The 23260-nt window shown below is 41.5% G+C and overlaps 1 protein-coding gene across 1 annotated transcript in view; it reads left to right on the top strand.

Annotated features, from left to right (window-relative positions):
• TENM2 (teneurin transmembrane protein 2) overlaps positions 1–23260 on the top strand; it is a 1250894-nt gene that overhangs the window by 1102697 nt on the left and 124937 nt on the right. Inside the window, exons 23-24 of the mRNA XM_030212543.1 lie at positions 10427–10602; positions 21459–21694. Coding sequence (XP_030068403.1) covers positions 10427–10602; positions 21459–21694 — 412 coding nt within the window. The remainder of the gene's footprint in view (positions 1–10426; positions 10603–21458; positions 21695–23260) is intronic.

Here is a 23260-nt window from a genome sequence, read left to right as displayed (position 1 = left end):
ATTTTATTAACTTATTCAACTATAGGCTTAAAGCATGTATCTACAGTGCAATTAACCAGATAAGTTATTAAATTTCTTAAAGCATGACATTCAAAGAGCGGAAAGAATCTCTTTTTTCTATAAAGCATCAGATAACCATTCAACAGTTAGATGTACCCTTTCTAACACAATATTACTAGGTAGTTAATCAACCCTTATAACTCCCCCATGCTTCTTACAAGAAGTCTTCCCCATTCTCCTTTCTACCATAGCCCTTAGTTTCACCTAAGGGCAGGAATTAAACTGAGCTATTGGGCAGGGAGAATTGAAGGTTGTACCTAAAATGAATTCATTGATTCATTAGGTCCAAACACTAGGGATGTCATGATGGTATCTAGAGGGGTGTTTGTCAAGTAAGTGAACATTATTTTGGTTTGTTCTTTGGGAACTTAAAGATTGGGGTTTAAAGGAGTAATTGTAGGTTAGTGATAGGCAGAATAAAAATATAAAAAAGCAAACTTTATCAACTAATCTCCATACTCTTTTCCCCTTAGTTTTAAAACTTGAACTTTGTACCACAACATTAACAGATAGCCTATAGCAGGCACAGCAGGATCTAGTTTAGTCTTCCACCCGCCCACCCCTAGCACAACTCTTCATTTATAGTCAGTTACTGTAATTAGGATAACAAGCAAGGAGTGCTCTTACAGAGTTTTAAATACATTTCATTACCTTCTAAGAAGAAAACACTAACTAAATCATACAATATACCATATAAACTAAAGACATTTTTATATTAGGCTATCAGTAGAAATCAAACAAAATAAAACATGGAAAAGAAAATAAGATGATACCTTTTTTATTGGACATAACTTAATACATTTCTTGATTAGCTTTCGAAGGTTGCCCTTCTTCATCAGATCGGAAATAAGCAAATGTGATAGCAGTTAGTATATATACAGTAAGAGAAACATCAAAGCATTACTTTGACAGTCTGACAGAGTGTGAGGGTGGGGATATGCATGGGGACATCAAAGCATTTCATTGATATTCTAACAGGATGGGTGTTGGTAGGTGAGAGGAGGGTAATAAACAGAGAAATACAGCTTTATGGTTTATAATGGGTTAGAAAACCCAGATCCTTATTAAGTCATGTTTGTTGGGTGTCGAAATATTCAATCATTCTTATTTCAAAGGTCTTACGTTCCTGTATTGTTTTAAAAGTACCTTTCAATATTTTTACTGTGAAATCACTGGTGCAGTGTTCTGGTCTTGTAAAGTGTTGGCCCACAGGGGTGGGGGCTTGACTGGCACCGGCTATTTTCATGTGATGTCTGTGCAGATTGAATCTTGTCTTAAGCATCTGGCCTGTTTCTCCAATATAGCATCCTTCGTTACATTTTTTAAACTGAATGATATATACCACATTGGAAGATGAGCATGTGAAATAGTCCTTTATGTTGAATATTTTCCCTTGTGAATGACTGTGGGGTCTTGTGAAATGTTTTGGCATAGTTTGCAGCTATCTGCTACCACATTTGCTTATTTCCGATCTGACGAAGAAGGGCAACCTTCGAAAGCTAATCAAGAAATGTATTAAGTTATGTCCAATAAAAAAGGTATCATCTTATTTTCTTTTCCATGTTTTATTTTGTTTGATTTCTATTGATAACCTTTAAGAGTGGACTAACACGGCTACCACACCTCTCTACTTATATTAGGCTAATATCCTTAATACCTTATAAAGTTTTAAATGATTGAAAATCTCAAAAATACTAAGCTGGAGTCAGCAGTCCAGCAGCGAGAGGGGTGCTGTCCAGTCTTTTGCATTGAGTGTCACATGTATGATTATCTCCCAGTTGGTGAGATGTCATATGTGTGTGCCCAGTGCAAAGAACTCCTAGCTCTCAGAGAACCTGTCCGTTCTCTTGAGGCAAGAGTAGCAGACATGGTGGAGCTGAGGGAGACAGAGTGGTACATAGAGGAGACCTACAGGGATGTTGTAGAGAATTCCCACCTCCAGTTTGGTAGCCCCTGTGCTACCTTGGAGGAGGGAGGTCTCCTAGAAGGACAGCATCACCCTGGTGAAGTAGGAAGTACTCCTGTAGCCAGGACCTGCCCACCAGGAGATGTACTATCCTCTCGTACCGAGGATAAGGCTCCAAGTTCTGCCCAGGAGGGAAGGGTTAGGACAGCTATTGTAGTTGGTGATTCAATCATTAGGCATATAGATAGCTGGGTGGCTAGTGGACGTAAGTATCGCCTGGTGACTTGCCTGCCTGGTGCGAAGGTGGCGGACCTCACACATCACCTAGACAGGATCTTAGTTAGTTAGTGCTAGGGAGGAGCCAGCTGTCTTGGTACATGTGGGTACCAGTGACATAGAAAAATGTGGAAGGGAAGTTCTGGAAGCCAAATTTAGGCTCTTAGGTAGAAAGCTGAAGTCAAAATGCTCCAGGGTCGCATTTTCAGAAATGCTCCCCATTCCATGAGCAGGACCCAAAAGGCAGACAGAGCTCCGTAGTCTCAATGCATGGTTGAAACGATGGTGCAGGGATGAGGGATTTAGATTTGTTAGGATCTGTGTGACATTCTGGGAAAGGGGGAGACTGTTCCAAAAGGATGGGCTCCACCTTAACCAGGATGAAACCAGGCTGCTGGCACTAACTTTTAAAAAGGATAGCAGCTTTTAAACTTGAATGGGGGGGGACACCCAACAGTCGCCCAAGTGCACATGTTTCGGTGTAGAGTATTTTTGAGGATACTATTGAAACAGGACATTTAGGGAATCCCAGTAGAGAGGTTTCAACAGTACTTAAAGTAAGCCAGGTGTGCTTAATGAGAGAGAGCAAGATAAAGGATACGCATTATTAGGAAATTGATGGTGAATAAGACCGAAAATATTATAATGCCTTTGTATCGCTGCATGGTGCATCCGCACCTTGAGTATTGCGTTCAGTTCTGGTTGTCGTATCTCAAAAAATATAGCGGAATTAGAAAAGGTTCAAAGAAGAGTGACTAAAATGATAAAGGGGATGGAACTCCTCTCATATGAGGAAAAGCAAAGAGGTTAGGGCTCTTCAGCTTGGAAAAGAGACGGATGAGGGGAGATATGATAGAGGTCTACAAAATCCTGAGTGGTAAAGAACGAATAGAAGTAAATTGATTTTTTACTCATTCCAAAAGTACAAAGACTATGGGACACTCAAGGAAGTTACATGGAAATACTTTTAAAACAAATAGGAGGAAATATTTTTTCACTCAACAAATAGTTAAGCTCTGGAACTCTTTGCCGGAGGATGTGGTAACAGCGGTTAGTGTATCTGGGTTTAAAAAAGGTTTGGACAAATTCCTGGAGGAAAGTGCATAGTCTGCTATTGAGACAGACATGGGAAGCAACTGCTTGCCCTGAGATTTGTAGTATGGAGTGTTGCCATGATTTGGGTTTCTGCCAAGTATTTGTGACCTGGCTTGGCCAGTGTTTGGAAAACAGGATACTGGGCTAGATGGACCATTGGTCTGACCCAGTATGACTACTCTTATGTATGTTCTTATGTAAGTTGAAACTAATTTGTCAGTTAAAGCAATTTTTGGAAGATACAGCTTTATGTATTGTGGTTGCTATCGATATCAAGCATTTTAGATTATTGCAATGCTTTGTATATAGGATTAGTGTCTGAACATTTTTTTTAAATCCTTCAAATTGCCCAAATTGCCACAGCCCAGCTGTTATTGGGGGGGCGGAGGGGGCAGTAGATGGGAGAGTGGTCTCCTATTGCAGTGGCTGCATTGACTCACAGTTTGAGAAAGATGCTTATTTAAGACTCTAGTCTTGGTTAAGTGACTCTAGTCTTGGTTAAGTGACTCTGGGCAAGTCACTTAACCCTCCATTGCCCCAGGTACAAATAAGTACCTAAGCCGCATTGAGCCTGCCATGAGTGGGAAAGCGTGGGGTACAAATAAAAAAAAAAGTGCTTGGCACCGGTAAACTGATGTATTTAAGGAAAAGACATCTATCTTATACTCTGGTGAGCCATTGTAATTGCAACAAGTGAACTTACTTGTGGTCCCAGGCTCTGACAAGTTTAAGAAAACATCATGGAGCTCAAAGGCTTTTAATGTAATTGAGTGTGAGGAATGAAGTTAATCTATTATCCTTTTGTAGTTCCTATGAAAGTTGAATCTGATAAAGTGGACTCTGGTCCTCAATAAATTAGTCTATAAAGTGGCTTTGTCAATTTTGTTATACCAGACTAACACGACCACCCCTAATGTCAGACTCCAAAACTATTCTCAACTTTTGTAAGAACGTCATAATATTTCTGGGAGTTGTTTAGACTGAATGTCTGAGGTGGTGTTTAAGGATGGGACTTTTGGGGATATGTATACAGTCATGATGTCTGTGTGTGTTTTTATGTGTTGTTTTTATTGGAATCTATTAAGAACAACATGATTATTTATTTATTGAAAAATATTATTCTGCTCTATATCTAATCCCAGATTTTTTGAGACAGCTTGAAATCCTTATCCTGGTTTTCCCAAACATTTGTATTTATGTTGTATGCGTCTAGACTAGACTATTAACTCTATGGAGAAGGGACTCTGTCTGGACAGCTCTGTATACATCCTGCAGCACCATAGAACCAACCTTTAGTAGTAGAAGTAAGGCTTTTGTCTTAAGAAGAGTAATTTATAAATACAATGCTAGTGTTTATGGGCTGAATAGAGATGTAAATGTCTAGAATATTGGTATGTATGCATTTATATGTGCACCCGCGGATAAATACCAAAACTCCACATATGCGCAATTCTGTAAATACACAATGCCTTATTTTACAGGAGGCATACGCATGGGCACAGTATGGGCCTGATAGGATACTATGTTACGCATATATCTCCAGCATTTATACCGGCTCTTTGGCTGGTATAAGTACGCACATCTAACTGCATACCTGGAGAGCATTGGGGCAGGCTACGTTTTATAATTTGTAGACTGTTTTATGAGGTCATGGCCAGGCCAGCATTCTCCTTCCATCCAATAAGTAAGTCCAGGCCAGAAGTTGCAGTTCTGAATCAGAAGGTTTACTTAAACTTGGATGATGTAGAAAAAAACATGGGACAACATAAAGTGTATATAGTCAGTAGTAAAAGAAAATAGTTGCAAACAAGTTACAGTCTTTAGTAGGACTTCCTTATGAGCTCTCTGGCTTGGTACATGTTCTAGATAGATGTCCCTAGCAGCGTTACTCTTTCTAGACCCGTCTTCCCAAGGAGAGCTGCTCTGTAACTCCTTTTCCAACATTAGGACTCTCCGAGCCTGCAGGTACAAAGCTCTTGTAGTTGCTTCCTTCCTCAATGGGGACACTGATACTGGGGTTCTCTATCCTGTAATTTCTCCTCCCGGGACCCGCCTTTGGTCCTCTCCTGTTTCTTCTAGCTTGATCTTGCTACTCTTCCTCCCTCTCCTGTTAGGATGTCAGTGATGGGCTGGTCCACTGTTCCAGAATCTTCCTGGTGATGATTCAGCAGTTTTAGTAGGTTCAGTTAGGTGCACCTTACTCACTATTTCTCTTGCTGCAGTGACTGTGCTTCCTAGCGATCCCCTTCATTTCATTTATTGGTTTTTGGTAGTAGATGTATTATAGTGGGGAGACAGACAGCAAGAGCCAAGCCTCTTCTTTTGTAGTAATGATACAGTGACTAGGAAACAGAAGCCAAAGACAAGGTTATTACCAGTAGGCTTGGTGCTTATACCAATGCAATTTCCCTCGCAATGTGCCTCCTCCTACCATTGTTAATCATAGGCGGGGTTGCCACCCTGTGTTCCAGAAGCTGTGTGAGTATTCCAAGTCAAAAAGCCAGAAACCTATTCCTAGAAGAGTCACCAGATCTCTCTGCTGAGCCAATTATAGAAGCTAAACATGAGTGAACCTATGCACATATAAACCCAGTTACAATAGTATTTATAAAGAAATCGGTTCTAAGTGCAACTCGGAGAACCATTTATAGACAAGCACTCCACATGGATATTTTCAGGACCTAAATTTTGGCACCATTTACTGAATGTAGTCTGATATGTGCTTATGTGTCTATCAGGCTTATTTTCGAAAGAGAAGGATGCCCATCTTTCAACACAAATCGGAAGATTGGCATCCTTCTCCCAGGGTCACCCAAATTGGCATAATCAAAAGCTGATTTTGGGTGTCCTTAACTGCTTTCCATCACGGGGACGACCAAAGTTCACGGGGGCATGTCGGAAGCATAGCAAAGGCGGGACTGGGGCGTGCTTAACACATGGGCGTCCTCGGCCGATAATGGAAAAAAGAAGGGCGTCCCTGACAAGCACTTGGCCGACTTGGTCCATTTTTTCTTGCAATCATAGCCTCAAAAAGGTGTCCGAACTGACCAGTTGACCACCAGAGGGAATTGGGGATGACCTCCCCTTACTCCCCAAGTGGTCACTAACCCCCTCCAACCCTAAAAACAAACTTTAAAAATATTTTTTGCCAGCCTCAAATGTCATACACAGCTGCACAACAGCAGTATGCAGGGCCCTGGACCAGTTTTAGTGGGTGCAGTGCACTTCAGGCAGGCGAACCCAGGCCCATCGCCCCCTACCTGTTACACTTGTGGTGGTAAATATGAACCCTTCAAAACCCTCCCAAAACCCATTGTACCCACATCTAGGTGCCCCCCTTCACCCCTTAGGGCTATGGTAGTGTTGTACAGTTGTGGGTAGTGGGTTTTGGGGGGGGGGGTTGCGGGGCTCAGCACACAAGGTAAGGGAGCTATGCACCTGGGAGCAATTTCTGAAGTCCACTGCAGTGCCCCCTAGGGTGCCAGGTTGGTGTCCTGGCATGTGAGGGGGACCAGTGCACTATGAATGCTGGCTCCTCCCACGACCAAATGGCTTGGATTTGGTCATTTCTGAGATGGGCATTCTCGGTTTCCATTATCGCTAAAAACCTGGGATGACCATCTCTAAGGATGACCATCTCTAAGGTCGACCTAAATGTTGAGATTTGGGCGTCCCCGACCGTATTATCGAAACAAAAGATGGACGCCGATCTTGTTTTGATAATTCGGGTTTCCCTGCCCCTTAGCAAGGACGTCCTGCAAGGACGCCCTCAGGAAAACTTGGGCGCCCGTCCGATTATGCCCCTCCACATGAAATTACTCCACTGAAAAGTAGGAACTTGCTTTGAGGTAGGCACCAAAGGCTGCTAAATGTACACAGATATGCAACTCCATCCAGCCTCTGTCCTGGGAATGTCTACACATTTACCACCTCAAAGCACAGGCGAAGCATCGATGGCATATACTTTTAGACCTCCATATCTTCAGCCAATATTAGAAGCATCCATATCTGTTAAACGAAAAAAAAAGCTGTATTACACACAGAAAAATACCCTTGTAAAATTACCCCCAATGTGACATTTCTAACCAAGAAATGTAAAATAAACAGAATATATAGCAGAATTTCTCCTGTAGTGTTTCCTGGTCAAGCACAATATCTGTCAAACATTATTTACAATGCTTTCCACGGGCTATACTGGCACTTACTGAAGAAACCATCTCTCACGTTTTAACCTTCACACTTAGTACCTAGTTATTAGAATATATAAAAAATGTTACTTTCCTTGGACCCATTTCAAAATGAGATATCTGTCATCTCCATTTTTACTGGATTTAATTAAACTTTAATTAAAAGTCATGAATAAAGCAGACATTGGATTGTGGTTGAAGACAAGTATTACTGTAAAGTATTAACTCCAATCTGCAGTTAAGGCTGGCACTATCACCTCAGGTCTGGGGACAGGATGACCTTTGGTACTCTGTGACGATTACCAGAATTGTTAATACCAACTGAAACCTTCTCATGGCCAGTAATATAAGTAATTACATGTTCTAAGCATAAAGGAGGGAATTTAGAAAGCCATTTATCTGAATAAAATTGTGGGTTATGTTTGAAAATAGTATATTATTAAACTGTTTGGACTGCATGTAGGTAGAAGAATTCATAGGGAGAGCAGTCCAGCAACTGAGCACTCATAATTATTCTGTAAAGGAACGTAAGTGCCTACTTTCCTTTATAGAATATTCATGTGACTACTGAAAAGCTAGTACCAGCACTCATTCCACCGGTAGAAACATAGAAATATGACTGCAGATAAAGGCCAAATGACCCATCCAGTCTGCCCATCCTCTGTAACCTCCAATTCTACCTGTTCCTAAGCGACCCCACATGCTTATCCCATGCCTTTTTAAATTCTGGAACAGTCCTCAACTCCACCACCTCCACCGGGAGGCCATTCCACGCCTCCACCACCTTTTCTGTGAAATAATACTTCCTTAGTTTACTCCTAAGCCTATTCCCTCTTAACTTTGTCATATGCCTCCTCATTCCAGAGCTCTCCTTCATTTGAAAAAGGCTCTCTTCCTGTACATAAATGCCCTTGAGATATTTAAACGTTTCGATCATGCCTCCTCTCTCCGTCTTCTCTTCCAGCGTGAACATGTTGAGGTTCATAAGCCTGGCCCTATAATTTTTGCATTCAAGACCGTTTACTAATTTCGTAGCCGCCCTCTGGACCGACTCCATCCTGTTTATATCTTTCCATAGGGGCGGTCTCCAGAACTGCACGCAGTACTCCAGATGGGGCCTCACCAGAGACTTATACAACGGCACTATCACCTCCTTTTTCCTGCTGGTCATGCCTCTCTTTATGCACCCAAATAGAACTGGTGTAACACCTAAATGCTGCAGATAGGCGAACAACTTGCAGGATGCTATATGCATAACTTTGAGTCCAGTCCATTCTCTTCCCAACACTGTTCCCTCTAAGCCGAGCGGAAGTCTTCCAACTGCATTGCTGCCAGTGGGTGGTGGCGCTTCATTATTGTGTTTTCAAGCACTCCCTGGAGTCCTGCAGAGCTTGCCTGTCCTTCACTATTGAAAATGTGATAGTGAAACACTGCCCCCACTGGCAGGACTATAGGTGGAGGACTCCCGCTCAGCTTAGAGGAAAAAGTGCCTCCCAAGCTTTGCCCATGTGTGCACCCCCTCTTCCAAATATACGCTGTGGGGTGCTTTTACCAAGCTGCGGTAAGCAGTAGCATGTGCTTATCATAACTTAAAAGGGATTACCAAGGGGTGCGCTCAGGTGTCCTACGGTAAGTTCCAGGTTAGCGTGCACACCACATGGTAAAAAAATTATTTTTCTTTTTACCATCGAAGGGGCATGTCGGGTGGAGAGTGGGCGTTTCTGCACTAATCAGTTAGCTCAGCTACACTACCACATGCTGATTAGCACATGAGCCCTTAACACCTACAAAATAGGAGGTGGTAAGGGCTCTCCCGCTAATCTTTTTAATGGTCATGTGCTAGTGGCAACATTAGCATGTGGCCATTAATAAAATAACATTTACAAATTGACCATTTTACTGCTACGCTAAAAATGGCCTTAGCACTCAGCAAAGACCCACTTAAGGCTACTTTTTAGCACCGGTTTGTAAAAGGGCCCCTGTGTAAGTTAATTGCATATTTACAGAATAGTGCTTTGATAGAATTTTGGCAGTTATGCACATAATTTTATTTATTTATTTGTTTGTTAAATTTGTATCCCATATTTTCCCGTATATTTGTAGGCACAATGTGGCTTACATGGTACTGGAGAGGCGTACATATGTGAACACAACACACATAAATGCCATTATTTAAATTTTTTATATACATAAGCAGTGGCATTTCATACTTTCAGCTGCAACAAGCTGTGTTCCCAGGTCAGACTTTGGGATAGGGTTTGTATTTAGACACCCTGGATTTTCAAAAGTATACATGTACATTTTGAGAAAATATTGTGCTTTTTGAATAGCAAATGTAAATGTAGTTTCCTTGGAAAACTGGTGCAACTTATATACATGGGGTCAGTTCAACAAGGGTCACCTAAAGTTAGGCGACAAGATGTTGAACATTAGATGCATATTAGTTAGCATATTAGTTCTAGGCACAACCCTTCCCCACCTATGCCCCTCCTATATGCACGCCCCCTTGCAATTATACATGATAGACACTACATGCTAAGTTTATAGACTAGGAACTAGGTGTAGTCCAAATTAGTGTGAATTAAGGCCAATCAACTGCAATTAATGCCAATTATTGATTTTGCAACTTATGGCCTAATTAATGGCATCACTTGCATAACTGCTAGTATTCTATAACTTACACAATGCAAAATTGCATGCAAGGTGCATGAATTTGTACACGAGATTATAGAATGAAGGGGCTAGTGGCTTCAGAGTTAGGCAGACAGTTACAAAATTATCCTCAAGTTCAGGAAAGCCTGATGGGGCTGTACGCAGTGCTAATCTGGTTTTGATGTGAGTTTTAAAAGCTGTTAATATGCATTTCCCCCCCCCCCCCCCCCCCCCACTCTCTTTTTGGAAGTTATGACAGTGAAGGTCGTCTGACCAATGTGACACGTCCTACAGGGGTGGTGACTAGTCTTCACCGGGAAATGGAAAAATCCATCACTATCGACATTGAGAATTCCAACCGAGATGATGATGTCACGGTTATTACCAACCTCTCCTCTGTTGAAGCCTCCTACACTGTGGTGCAAGGTAAGCTTAAAAAGGAATCTCTGCCCTTCACACAGTCAGGTCAACGATTTCTCTGATGCTCAGCAAGGTTTGGGAAGTTAATCTTCTAGCGCAATAGAAATAATTTATAGTAGTAGTAGTAGATCCACAGTACTTGTCTTTTGTAGCAAGAACAAAATATTTTCGAAAGAGAAAGACGCCCATATTTCGACCCAAATCGGGAGATGGGTGTCCGTTTCCCGTGGGCGCCCAAATCGGTATAATCGAAACCCGATTTTTGGCGTCCTCAACTGCAATCCGTCACGGAGACGAACAAAGATCACGGGGGCGTGGCGAAGGCGGGACTGGGGCGTGGTTATCGGCCGAGGAGAGATGGGCATCTTTAGCTGATAATCGAAACAAGAAGGGCGTTTTTGACGAGAATTTGGTCCGCTTTATTTAGACCCTTTCTTTTCAGGTCCAAGTCCCAAAAAAGTGCCCCAACTGACCAGATGACCACTGGAGGGAATCAGGGATGACCTGCCCTCACTCCCCCAGTGGTCACTAACCCCCTCCCACCAAAAAAACACACTTTACAAACTTTTTTCCCAGCCTGTATGCCAGCCTCAAATGCCGTACCCACCTCCATGACAGCAGAATGTGTTCTATCCTCTGACATCCTTTCCCTGGTTCTGATGTGGGTCTCGGGTGAGTGTGACACCTTTTCTGTTAAGGGCACTGCAGAGTCACATCAGCAATGCATTGTGGTGGGTGTAGGGTATTGGGCTCCGTGATTCCACTAGCTTGTGTTAAATGCTCATGATGTTGGTAGTTAGTAGGCTCTACTCCCATGGTGCTTTTCCCTCTGCTTACTGGGTCAGAGTGTGCCCTGTTTTGTTTCCGGTAGTCCATGAGGTAGTGGCCATTTGTGTAAGACACTTTTAGATCCCTTTCATGTGTTAGCCACGTTACAGCACTTAGTTCTTACCTTGAATGTTGCTGAAAGAGGGCATTGTACACCATTCTGCCAGCTCGGACCTACTGCTAATCTCAGTACCAGCGAGACTCGTTGCCAGTGGGGCACAACCTCTGATCTGCAGTTAACTGTGAGTAAAGGTGCTTATTCAAATAAAGGACGTTTTCAGCGAGATTAGTCTTCAGGTGTGAACTGCTGTGCCAAGGTTATAAACCAGCAACAAGTCCTGTCCCTGGAGCACTTTTAGTGGGTACTGCAATGCACTTCAGGAAGGCAGACCCAGGCCCACCCCCCCCCCCCCCACCCGTAACACTTGTGGTGGTAAATGGGAGGCCTCTAAAACCCACTGTACCCACATGTAGTTGCCCCCTTCACCCCTAAGAGCTATGGTAGTGTTGTACAATTGTCCCTCCCATGACCAAATGGCTTGGATTGGGACGTTTCTGAGCTGGGCGTTTTTAGTTTCCATTATCGCAAAAAAAAAAAACGCCCATCTCAGAAGGGACCAAATCCATGGCATTTGGTCCGTCCAAACCGTATTTTCGAAATGAAAGATGGACACCCATCTTTTTCGATAATACGGTCTGTCCCGCCTCTTCACATACCCGTTTTCGGACATAGACGCCCATGGAGATGGGCATTCGCGTTCGATTATGCCCCTCCACGTCAGCTCTTCTCCTCCAAAGCTGTAATCCATAATTCTTCACCAATTTCACTCTCCAAGTGGACTTTTACTTATTCTTATCATAATGTGCAAAACAATCCCATCAAAAGAGTGCTGTATCTCTATGAATGTTCATTCAAATCCGCCACAGTAGCCAACTTAGGAGTTTTCTTAATTCTCATTTTAACTTGGAGAGGAAAATGAGGACTGACAAGAGGTTAATCTTGATACATCTGGAGTTTTAGGATCTGTTTTGTGATGTTTGCATTTTTCTCTGTTAACCAGATGAAACATATTTTGCAAATGAGGTAGACAGATAGACACAGACTGGGAAAGAAAATAGATAAATGGAGAGAAAGAGAGAGAGAGAGAGAGGAAGAATAAAATAGAGAGGGAGAAGAATAGACAGATGTGTGTGTGTATATATATATATATATATATATATATATATATATATATACAGGGGTTTTTTTACTTCTGTGCTAAATTTTCTTTTATTTCTGATATAGTATGCAAATTAATTGCAATGCAAAGTGCAATGAACTAACACTTAATACTAAACTAATGAGTTGAAATAAAAGTAAAATTAGCTTTCAGATATGCTTTATTTTCATTTTAGTTCCACTGTTAGAATTTACTTCCATTCTAACTATCAACTCTCTGATCCAAGGAACCCCTTTCTCCAGGAACTCCCAAAGCAGGGCAACTCTAGCTCAATCACCCGGTACAGGAAGGCTCTCAACCCGAGAACCATGTAAGCCGCATTGAGCCTGCCATGAGTGGGAAAGCGCAGGGTACAAATATAACAAAAAATAAAAAATAAACCTTTAAACTGTAAAAACTCCATAGACCGTTAATACTTTACTTGGTCCTGATGAAGATAGCAAGATAGCAGCAGGTGAAGAGGCTGTCAGGGAATGCTTTGATAGGACCAGGTAAGTATTATTTGTCCATGGTGGTTGCTGGAAATTTGAGGGCTTTCTGGTTGAGGGCCTCCCTGTACCAGGTGCCCTGACCAGGGTGCCCTTGGATCTGTGGGTGCTCAGTTTGGGGACCCTATGAAGATTTTTTAAACTTCCCATCAACTTTCATTGAAGATAACGAAAACTTAAAATTTCACCTTAAGAAATGAAGTTTCAGCTTTATAGGGGAAGTAATAAACTGCAATAGTCTTTAGAGCATATTGCCTGCATCAAAAGTAACTTTATGGAGCAGTTTATTTCCATTTCAGCCCAGATTTCTTTTTTGTGCTACAATACTTGCTACATTACTACTACTACTACTACTATTTAGCATTTCTATAGCGCTACAAGGCATACGCAGCGCTGCACAAACATAGAAGAAAGACAGTCCCTGCTCAAAGAGCTTACAATCTAATAATCAGAAGTAATCATAGCACACGCAACATCAGTACTAAACCAGAAGTGTACATAACATCAGTACTATGTTTGGATTATCATGGATTATTACATTAAGGCCAAAGAATGGGCTTCAAGACATCAGAGCAAAGCTTTTGTGATGTACTTGAAAGAAGAGCCATACTATTGGTCATGTAGGTTGTATGCCTTGGTAAAGATGTGGACCTGTCAGGGGCATATAGTGAAATGCAAAAAGATAATAAATCATGTCTATGGATTGGACACACCAAATATAGATCCCTGAGTTTAAACCTCTTATCAGCTGAGAGAATTAGGATAGATGAAGGTTTATTTACAAAGCAGTATAGAAGAATAGCACAAAAGATTTTCTATAATACTTTAGAATTAATAACACTAATACCTACAGCCAACATAAGCAAGCACAATGCCCTTGATTTAAATACATATTTCAATTCGAGATAAAACCAAATAGCTACCCAATATGATCACAGTTCTTAAAATATATGGCCTGCGAATGCTGTTAGTCCTCCACTCTCCAACGGTAGCTGGAGAAGGTCTGGTAGCAGGAGATGAAGCTCGGAGATGATATCACCCAGACAGACCTTCCACAGCCTTCTATGCAATTTCTTATTAGTCATGCCCTTCAAGTCCAGATAACATTGGCAGGACACTGGATTACTTCAGCCTCAGGTGTCTTGACATAGAGTGGATTTCTCCTTTTCCCCAGTTATATTGAATCATCTGGAAGATATGTTAATTAAGTCACATATTCTGCAAACTGTATTCTAAGTTGCACATTGCAGTCCTCATTCTTGACTGATGATTAGCAGTGAATATCTCCAACATAAGAAATTCATGTTGATGGCTTTAGTCTGTGATTCAAACTTGGTCATATTAATCTCTGTGATACACACATTAAATTCTGTGAGGGGCTATACCCCTTGCAGGCCATTCCCCATAATTACAATTAATATGATGTAATAATTCCTTAGGTATTTCATTTTTGCTGCCACCATGAACCAGCCATCTATAAGGAATAACCTTTTTGATTTTCTGTGCCTATTTCTTGGGAGGAGGGAAGGGATCCTGTTGGGCTTGGAGAGTTAGATCATATAGGGCGGTGCTTCTGTACTGTCTGATTGGGCTGAGGAATAATATACTGTATTTTGCACAATACTTGGAAAATCACATATATGAGCAGGTGGCTGTCATCTTCCCTTACAATGTCACTGCCATATCACTATTTTTGAAACTATTTCAGCTGTTCTTTTCTAAATCCCCTGAACATGATTGGTTCATGCAGAGTGTAGTGGTGTGATTTATAACCTCATATTCAATAAGAATCAATCCAGTGCAGGAAGTGAGGGCCTGTTTGACTGTCTTATTAATACAGGATGCTTCAAGAGATTCAGCAAAATTTAAATGGAGCAATTCAGCTGAATCAGTCTGGAGCCTCTCTGTTTTTTCTGATGTGCAGCCAATGTTGCGAGCAGTGTGTGCTGCTCATGGTCTCACATGTGGCCTGCATGGTTTGGTGTGCCAGCTACACATCAGGGGAGATTGGCAGAGCACTGGGAAGAAGAGTGGCAAGTTCTTGCCATTAATGCATACCATTGCCGGTAAATGACATGCTGGGGGGGGGGAGATGATAGGCTTTGTGCCCTCCCATGTTAACTTTGAGACCCACCCCCCTAACTAATTTGGAGTCTGAGCAAGCAGAAATCTAAATCTCCATTGAAGTGAAAACCCGAGGTTGAGGTCAGTACTCATTAACTCATTAAGGAAGAAAGGAAAGGAAATGGGACTTGCTATACCGCTTTTCTGTGGTTTTTGCAACTACATTCAAAGCGGTTTACATAGTATATACAGATACTTATTTGTACCTGGGGCAATGGAGGGTTAAGTGACTTGCCCAGAGTCACAAGGAGCTGCAGTGGGTATCAAACCCTGTTCCCCATGATCAAAGCCTGCTGCACTAACCAGTAGGCTACTCCTAAAGAAACTATCTGGCTGTCTTCAGATAATGACCCATGCATAAATTAATTCTGCCCTGTAGGATATAGTGTCATCTCCTTATGAAGGTATGGGAAAAAGATGGTGGCATGGCATTAATCTATAAAACAATATTTAATGTTAGTTTGATAGAATCAATAACTGCTGCAGATCTAGAGATTTTTGCATGTCAGCTAAAAGATACCACCATATTAGATTCCCTAACTTGTGTTCTTTGTTACTGATCCCCCCAGGGAGATGGACTAAGGCCTCTACCACTTTTTATGATTTTGTTCTTAGGAACTCTGGGGTTCTTTTACTAAAGCTTAGCTCATGTTATCTGCAGCAGGGCCCATTTTTTTCCTGTGGGCTCTGCTGCAGATAACCTGAACTAAGCCTTAGTAAAAGACTCCCTTTATTCTCAATCCATGTAGTCTAATTTTAGGGGATGTTAACTTACATCTAGAGAATGGTGGCAACCTGGGGAGGATCGATCTCCACTCCTTTCTGTCTCCTCTGATTTATTCTATTTCTTCTCCAACCCTACTCAAGATAAAGGGCACCAATTGGATTTGATTTCTTTTTGTGATGTCACTACTTCTACCTCTAATATTAGTTTTGCAGATATCTTATGGTCAGATCATTTTCGTTGCTCCATTACATTATTTTGGAAGCAATCTAAGGGCAGAGGTGGAAATGGCCATGCTGTAAGTGAAACACTTGCCTCGCAGCCATTTCCCAGAGGAGCCCTTACCGCCACCTATTTAGGAAGCAGTAAGGGCTCCCGTGCTACCTGCATTCTGCCCGATTACTGCCATATAAGCCTCTGGTGCACTGAAAATGATGCGTGTTAGGGGCAGGCACTAATGCTGGGCTCCTTGGTGCATTGCAAAGCGGTGGTACGGCCCGGGTACTGCCACTTTGTAGAAGGGGCCCTAAGGGGCCTGTAAAGCAGCAACCTATTCTTTATACTACTAGGGGTAAAATTAACCCAATTAATTTCTGGGGTGCTTTTATTTCTCAATGGTCTAATAATAATTGTTTAGAGTTCATTGATGACTGGAAGAGGACTAGCTCTGCAGTTCTTGATAAAATAGCACCATAATATTCTAAAGTAAGATATCTAGAAGTAGTAACAAATGGTATACACAAGATTACTGAAACTGAAGCGAATATGTAGGAAATGCGAATGAAAATGGGTAAAAGATAAATCTGATCAGTCTAGGCTAAATTGGAGGGAAATTGCTTACAAGAAAGCTTTAAAAGCGGATAGAAAAAAATATTTTTTAAATTTAATACATTTGATACTAAGCAATTATTTCAAATTGTCAATAATCTTACTAGCATGCCTCCTTCTCAATCTCAGGATTCTAAGCTTACCCCAACTGCAAACCAATTAGCTGATTATTTTTAGGGTAAGACAAGCAGACCATACAGTATTTGTTTTAATTATTGATCCTGTGAAAGTGGCCGTAGCCAATTCTAGCTTGTGGTACATTAGAACAGATTGCCACCAGAAATGTTCATTTAACATTGAAGAGGTTTTCCAATTATTTAGAATCATACGTTGTGCTATAGTAACTAATATGTCAAACAATTTGTAATTATTGAGAGAGAACGTGAATTCTGGAGAACAGGATTTCAAAATTATTAATGAGGAAGTTAGTGGAATATCTGAATCAAATATTTTACTAATGATGGTCCATATTGCTTTCCAAAATTTTGAATATGAGGGCAATCAAATAACATGTAGGGTAAGGCAAGCAAACTTACCCCTCTGTTTACTAAGCCGTGTGCTAATGCCAACACAGCCCATTCACTTTGAATGGGCTGTCGGCATTACTGTGTGACAACTGCTAGCATGGCTTAGTAAATGGGGGTGGCTAGAGTTCTGTTTTCTAATGTGACCTCTGAGCCTATTGTCTCTTCTATTATGGAGGGCATGTCGGGAGACCGAATCTGGACAAATCTTTCTATTCCTCAGTGGAGTGGGGGGGTTTTCACTTATACAAAATGTGTAGGGGCCCTTTTATCAAGAAAACTCTTACTGCATGGCCATGCGACAGGGAGCCCTTACCGCCACCCACTGAGGTGGTGATAAGGGCTCCTGTGCAAACCCAGCAGTAACTGGGCAGCACATGGTGATGCCTGATTACCACCAGGTTACCGCCGTACAAGTCATTTCTTTTTCCTCCAGAAATGGCGCGCACTCGGGGCGGGACTCTCTAAAAGGGACCCCATAGTGCTTCTTATTGTATGTTAGATTCTTGTCCTTCATATCTTATGCAATCAGTCCCAGCTTACCTTTTATGGTTATTTGTTCAAATTGGATTCAATTGCAGTTATCTGAGGACAATTTTCCATTTGAACTTGGAGAAATAATAATTACCCCAATATTGAAGTGACTTTAAACAATCTACTACTCTAGCTTCTAATTATAGAGGTGTAGCTTCAAAATCTCTTTTTACTAAACTAACTGAGGGACTGGTAACTTTACAGTTGGAATGAAACCCAGATTTACATGGTGTTCTGCATGGTTCACAGTTGGATTTTCGCTCCATGTATAGTACTGAAACAGTAATTAGCTCCTTACTGGACCACGCTAGGTTTCTGTTAAATGAAGGTAAGCATGCTTTATTGCTCCTATTCTACCTTTCTTCAACATTCGACCTGGTTGATCCAGCTATTCTCTTGCAGATTTTGGAGGACATTGGTATTACGGGAAACGTTTTGAAATGGCTTCAAGGTTTTTTAACCAGTAGATCCTATAGGATAAGGGTAAAAGAAGCTCTCTCACCAGCATGGACTAATCCATGTGGTGTCCCTCAAGGTCCCCCCCCCCCCCCCTTCTCCCATCCTGTTTAATGTCTGTTTATATTCACTGGGATTCATGTTGGAGAGCAGTGGTTTTCTAGTCTATAGTTTTGTAGATGACATTTCGTTAATTATTCCCTTTAATTCCATCTCTGAGATTGACCCTTTAAGAGTTCAATACTGTATGGACCTATTAGGTAAATGGATGTACCAGAATACTAAAACTTAATACCAATACCGATGTATTAATAGTAAACCAGATTCTGTTCCTAACTCTGTTCATATTGATCAAACAGAGTATAGGCTATCCACTGTGATAAAAGATTTTAGGTATCTTATTGGATAGTTCTGTCTCAATGGAAGCACAAGTTGCTTCTCTAGTGAGGACATCTTTTTTCTTGATGAGGAAACTGCGTTGTATTTGTAACTATTTTGAGACAGTTCAGTTCTGTCCTATTGATACAGGCACTTCTCTCACAACTAGACTATTGTATTCTAGCATATTTGGGTTGCATCAAATGTCAACTAAAATGAATACAAACTGTTCACAACACCGCAGTTCACTTGATTTCTTGGTTTTTAACCAAATATGACAGTATTTCTTCTTATTATATCAAACTCCATTGGCTGCCTTTTGAAGACAGAATTCTCTTTAAACTGGCCTGTTTTCTGTTTAAAATATTGCATGATCTAGCCCCAAATTATTTTTATTCCTATTTCCAGTTTGCAGTTTCTATAAGAGCCAGAAGGTCTAATTGTGCTCACTTGTTTTCCTTCCCTTCAACTTAAAGAAAAGAGATTAAGGATGTTAGAACTAACCATGGCATTCCAAGCCACTTGATATTGGAAGGAACTTGCTGAAATTTTTTCATCTTTTCATTCCTATATGATATTTAGGAAAAAGGTAAAGACCTTGTTGTTCCAGAAATGTATTTTACGAAATAATGTTTAAATGTAAGTAGAGTTTTGTTTTCTTTTTCAATGTCATCCCAGAGGAATGCTCTGGTTTTTCGCTTTGTTACCCACTTTGAACTGTAAGGCATTAGCTGGATATAAGCCTGTATGTTATTGTTATTGTTATTATTATTATTATCATCTGAGGTTTCATGGCAATATTTTCACAACCACATGTGGCCATGGAAACCATTTCTGTTGATTAAGGTATAGTCTCTGTTTGGACTCTGATGTCTTATGGCAAGAGTGCTGAGCTGAACGCTGTAGCTTCTGTGAAGAGCCAGCTGCATTACCCTTCTTCCCAGTGTGCTTCATAGCCTGCTGATGTGCAATCTGTCACAAACACAGGCCTGTTAGAGCCTCTTCAAGGGGCTACAGATGTCAGAAAATGCCATGGCCCATTCTTCTGGTTACTCAAAGATGTCTTTTTGTATTTGAGTATATCATGTTGCAGAAGAAAAGGTTGTGTTTCAAAAATCAATTTTATCACAGCCTTCACTGCCATGAATGCGAAAAGATTACATGACAAGGAAGCCAGGTATATTTACAGTTATTTTAGTACAAGAACAAAACACATGTGAAAATATTTAAAAGACATGTCTGTTCGAATGTCCCATCTAGATTTTGGCATGAACCTGCTGAAGAAGCAGCTTTTCACGAGCCCCTTGTTAGACTGAGAACACTCATGTCTTATTCCTTAAGTGGAGTTCCTGCTGTCTTATTTGGGTTTATTATTTATCCAACATATTCGCATGGGTTTAGTGTGGTTCATCTTAATTTAAACTGTTTCACTTCTAAAGACTTTATTTGGCAATTAAAATTATTAGCAATCTGAGTGTGCCAACTTCTTGTATTTTGAACACAGAGGTGCCATTCGTTGAATACTGCCAATTATTGTGTATGATCTTGGTCAAATCACTTCAGTGTTTATTACTGATAATGCTATTCCTGCTCCCTTTTGGAAGCTGTTCAGGTTCCAGAAATGACCCCAAAAGTCATGAAAGCTAGAGTCCTATTTACAGGAAAGATTAGTAGGTGAATTATTCCAGTGGCCTGTTTTCTGCACCCTGCTGTGCATCTTTAGGCAGGGCTTAATTTGTAGGCAGAAAGGAAGTGGAACAGTGGAGCTGGGGAGGGGTAGCTGGCCAGGGGCAAGAACAGCAGAAGAAGAGGGGTGGATTAAGGAGCAGAATCAAAAAAATTTTTGCTATGCTCTGGGCTCATCCCCTCCTCTGCAGGCTGCCTCAGAGAGAGAGGGGCTAGAACAGAACGACCCTGTTGCTCTAGAGTCTGAAAGAAGAGATGGAACTGCATGCCAGGCTATTTCTCAGAAATTAGACCTGTCTTTGGTGTATACAATACATGAGTTTTTAATTGATATAAAACTGGTATCAAAGCAGAATCTCAGTGGCACAAGTGCATAGCCTTGCGCTAAATCATCATGCACCATAAGTTAGGCACCAATTAGACACCTAAGTGTAGGCGTGATAACTGCAGATCAAGGATTCTCAACTCAGTCCTCGAGACACTCTTAGCCAGTCAGGTTTTCAGGATTTGCACGATGAATATGCCTGAGATAGATGTGAATGCCCTACCTCCATTGTACGCAGATTTATCTCATGCATATTCAGTTGTGGGTATCCTGAAAACCCGACTGGCTAGGTGTGTCCCAAGGGCTGGGTTGAGAACCCCTGATCTGTCAAAATGAGAGTGAAATGGCAGTTAGGTGCAATAGTGCACTTTGGCACGATTCTATAACTGGGAACCTAAGAGTTCTTGAGTGTAACTACAAAGGGGGCATTTACCTGGGAAGGGCAAGGGCAGATGTTTCCACTATTCTTGTGCGTGCTCTGTAGAATTACCACATTTACATGCACAACTGCCACACTTAGGCATGACCAATCGCACCAGCCATAGACGAGGCATATGTGGTTATGCCTAAAGTTGAGTATTTAACACTAGTATTCTACAACAAATTTGGCACACTAATGTGCCACTATAGAGTACTAGCTGAGTGCCTACATTTTCGGTGCCTACGTTTTTCCACCCTTTATTGAATTGACCCCTATATGATAACTGTGCCTGATTTGTCTAATCAAGTCATTCTTCATTGCCCTAGATCAAGTGAGGAATAGCTACCAGCTGTGCAACAATGGCACTCTGAGAGTGATGTATGCCAATGGGATGGGCATTAGCTTCCACAGTGAGCCTCACATCTTAGCTGGCACTGTGACCCCGACAATAGGACGACGCAACATTTCCCTACCACTGGAGAATGGACTGAACTCGATTGAGTGGCGGCTACGTAAAGAACAGACCAAAGGCAAAGTGACTGTGTTTGGAAGAAAGCTCAGAGTAAGTTTTCCTTTGCTACCATTGTAGATATGCTGTTAGACTCTAAATTGTCTTTGTTATGTTAATTCACATTTGCACCAAGCAAAACTGTTTCAGGAACAATATAAAGTTTGTTTATAGTGGAGTCAGTGGTTATATGATCCCCTCTGGTAACCACCTAGTCTCAGAGGAGGCTATAATATGTGGGAATTCTTTCTCTGACCCTTCTACTTACCATAAGAAATATACCATTTGGATCAGTGGGGTAATAGGGTTTCTGCCTTACACCGACCCCAAGATATAGTGGACCAGCCACCCCCCCCCCCCCCCGAAGATATAGGATGTCAGAGAAGACAGAAGCTATGTTTCTTCCAAGGAGAAAGTCTTTATTCCTTACCAATTTAGATAATAATACAGCAATCAGGCAATAACAAATAGCAATTTGTTATGAGAGGGAGAGAGAGACCACTGCTGTAAAGATTTACTCACTGTTGATCATCTAGTCTCTGTCTAAATACAATACAACAGTGACTTATATACCTTTCTGTACAATGGATTGGGCATCAATTCCCTCCCAAATCATACAGCCTTGCAACTTCAGCTAATTTCTATCTTACTGCATTGTTTACATAGAATGGAACACTCTATCTGAATGTTTATGGAACACAGCATCTTATAACAAGTCCAAGGTTTCTTTTACAGGAGATTGTAGCCGTCATTTTGTTACAGGAATTTTTTCAAAACCCAGGTGTTATCATTGTTTTGTCTAGTAACCTCAACACATCTTCACTTTCAAACTGTATATACATTCTTAGTGTCCTTGTAGAGTCAGTGGCACCAACTCTGTCAGGGAGGGGAAGAGCGCTCCTTACTGTACAACAGCATGACCTCGAATTCACAGCTTTCAGCAGAAAATACAGAAAAATGCACATTACCGAAAACATTTTCCCTAAAAATAAAAATGGCAGGTTCAATATTCAAAACAATTTAAATGGCAAGAAGATATCGGGGGCAAACCAGACATTTTCAGCGGCACTTAAGTAGTAGTAGTGCTGCTAAAAATTAAGTGCCGTTGAAAATGCCCAGTTAGTCTATTTTGTAGATGTTTCAGGGTCGGACTCAACACTTAGCCGGTTAAGATAACCACAGTCCTAACTTTAATCGGTTCTTCTTAGCTGGTTAAGTGCTGAATATCAAACTTAACTGGCATCAGATTTCTAGGTTTAACGCCAGTGATGGTCAGCAAGACACTAATCACCACCAGCTGAATATCAAGCCCGGCATTTTCACCTGTTTTTCAAAAAAGAAATGTGGATGACACTGGTCAGTGCCCAGCAGTGGCGTACCAAGGGCGGGGCGGTGGAGGCAGTCTGCCCCGGGTGTCAGCAAGTGGGAGGGTGCTCTTCTCCCGCTGCTCCCAGCCAAAGGCCGCTGGCGCCGCAGTCCCCACCTGCCTACCCTCAGCTCCATTGGCAGACGACAGCCCTCTTCTCCTGCCACCTGGCACCCTGCCTTTAAAAAAAAATCTGTGAAGCGGCGGCACAGCGCCTCGTGTCTGCGTGTAAAAGACGCAAATCGCCTTGTTGG

This window comes from Microcaecilia unicolor, chromosome 8, assembly GCF_901765095.1.
Source record: "Microcaecilia unicolor chromosome 8, aMicUni1.1, whole genome shotgun sequence".
Classification (NCBI taxonomy): Eukaryota; Metazoa; Chordata; class Amphibia; order Gymnophiona; family Siphonopidae; genus Microcaecilia; species Microcaecilia unicolor.
The sequence above is the reverse complement of the archived record's forward strand: the minus strand, read 5'-3'. Positions and strand labels throughout refer to the sequence as shown.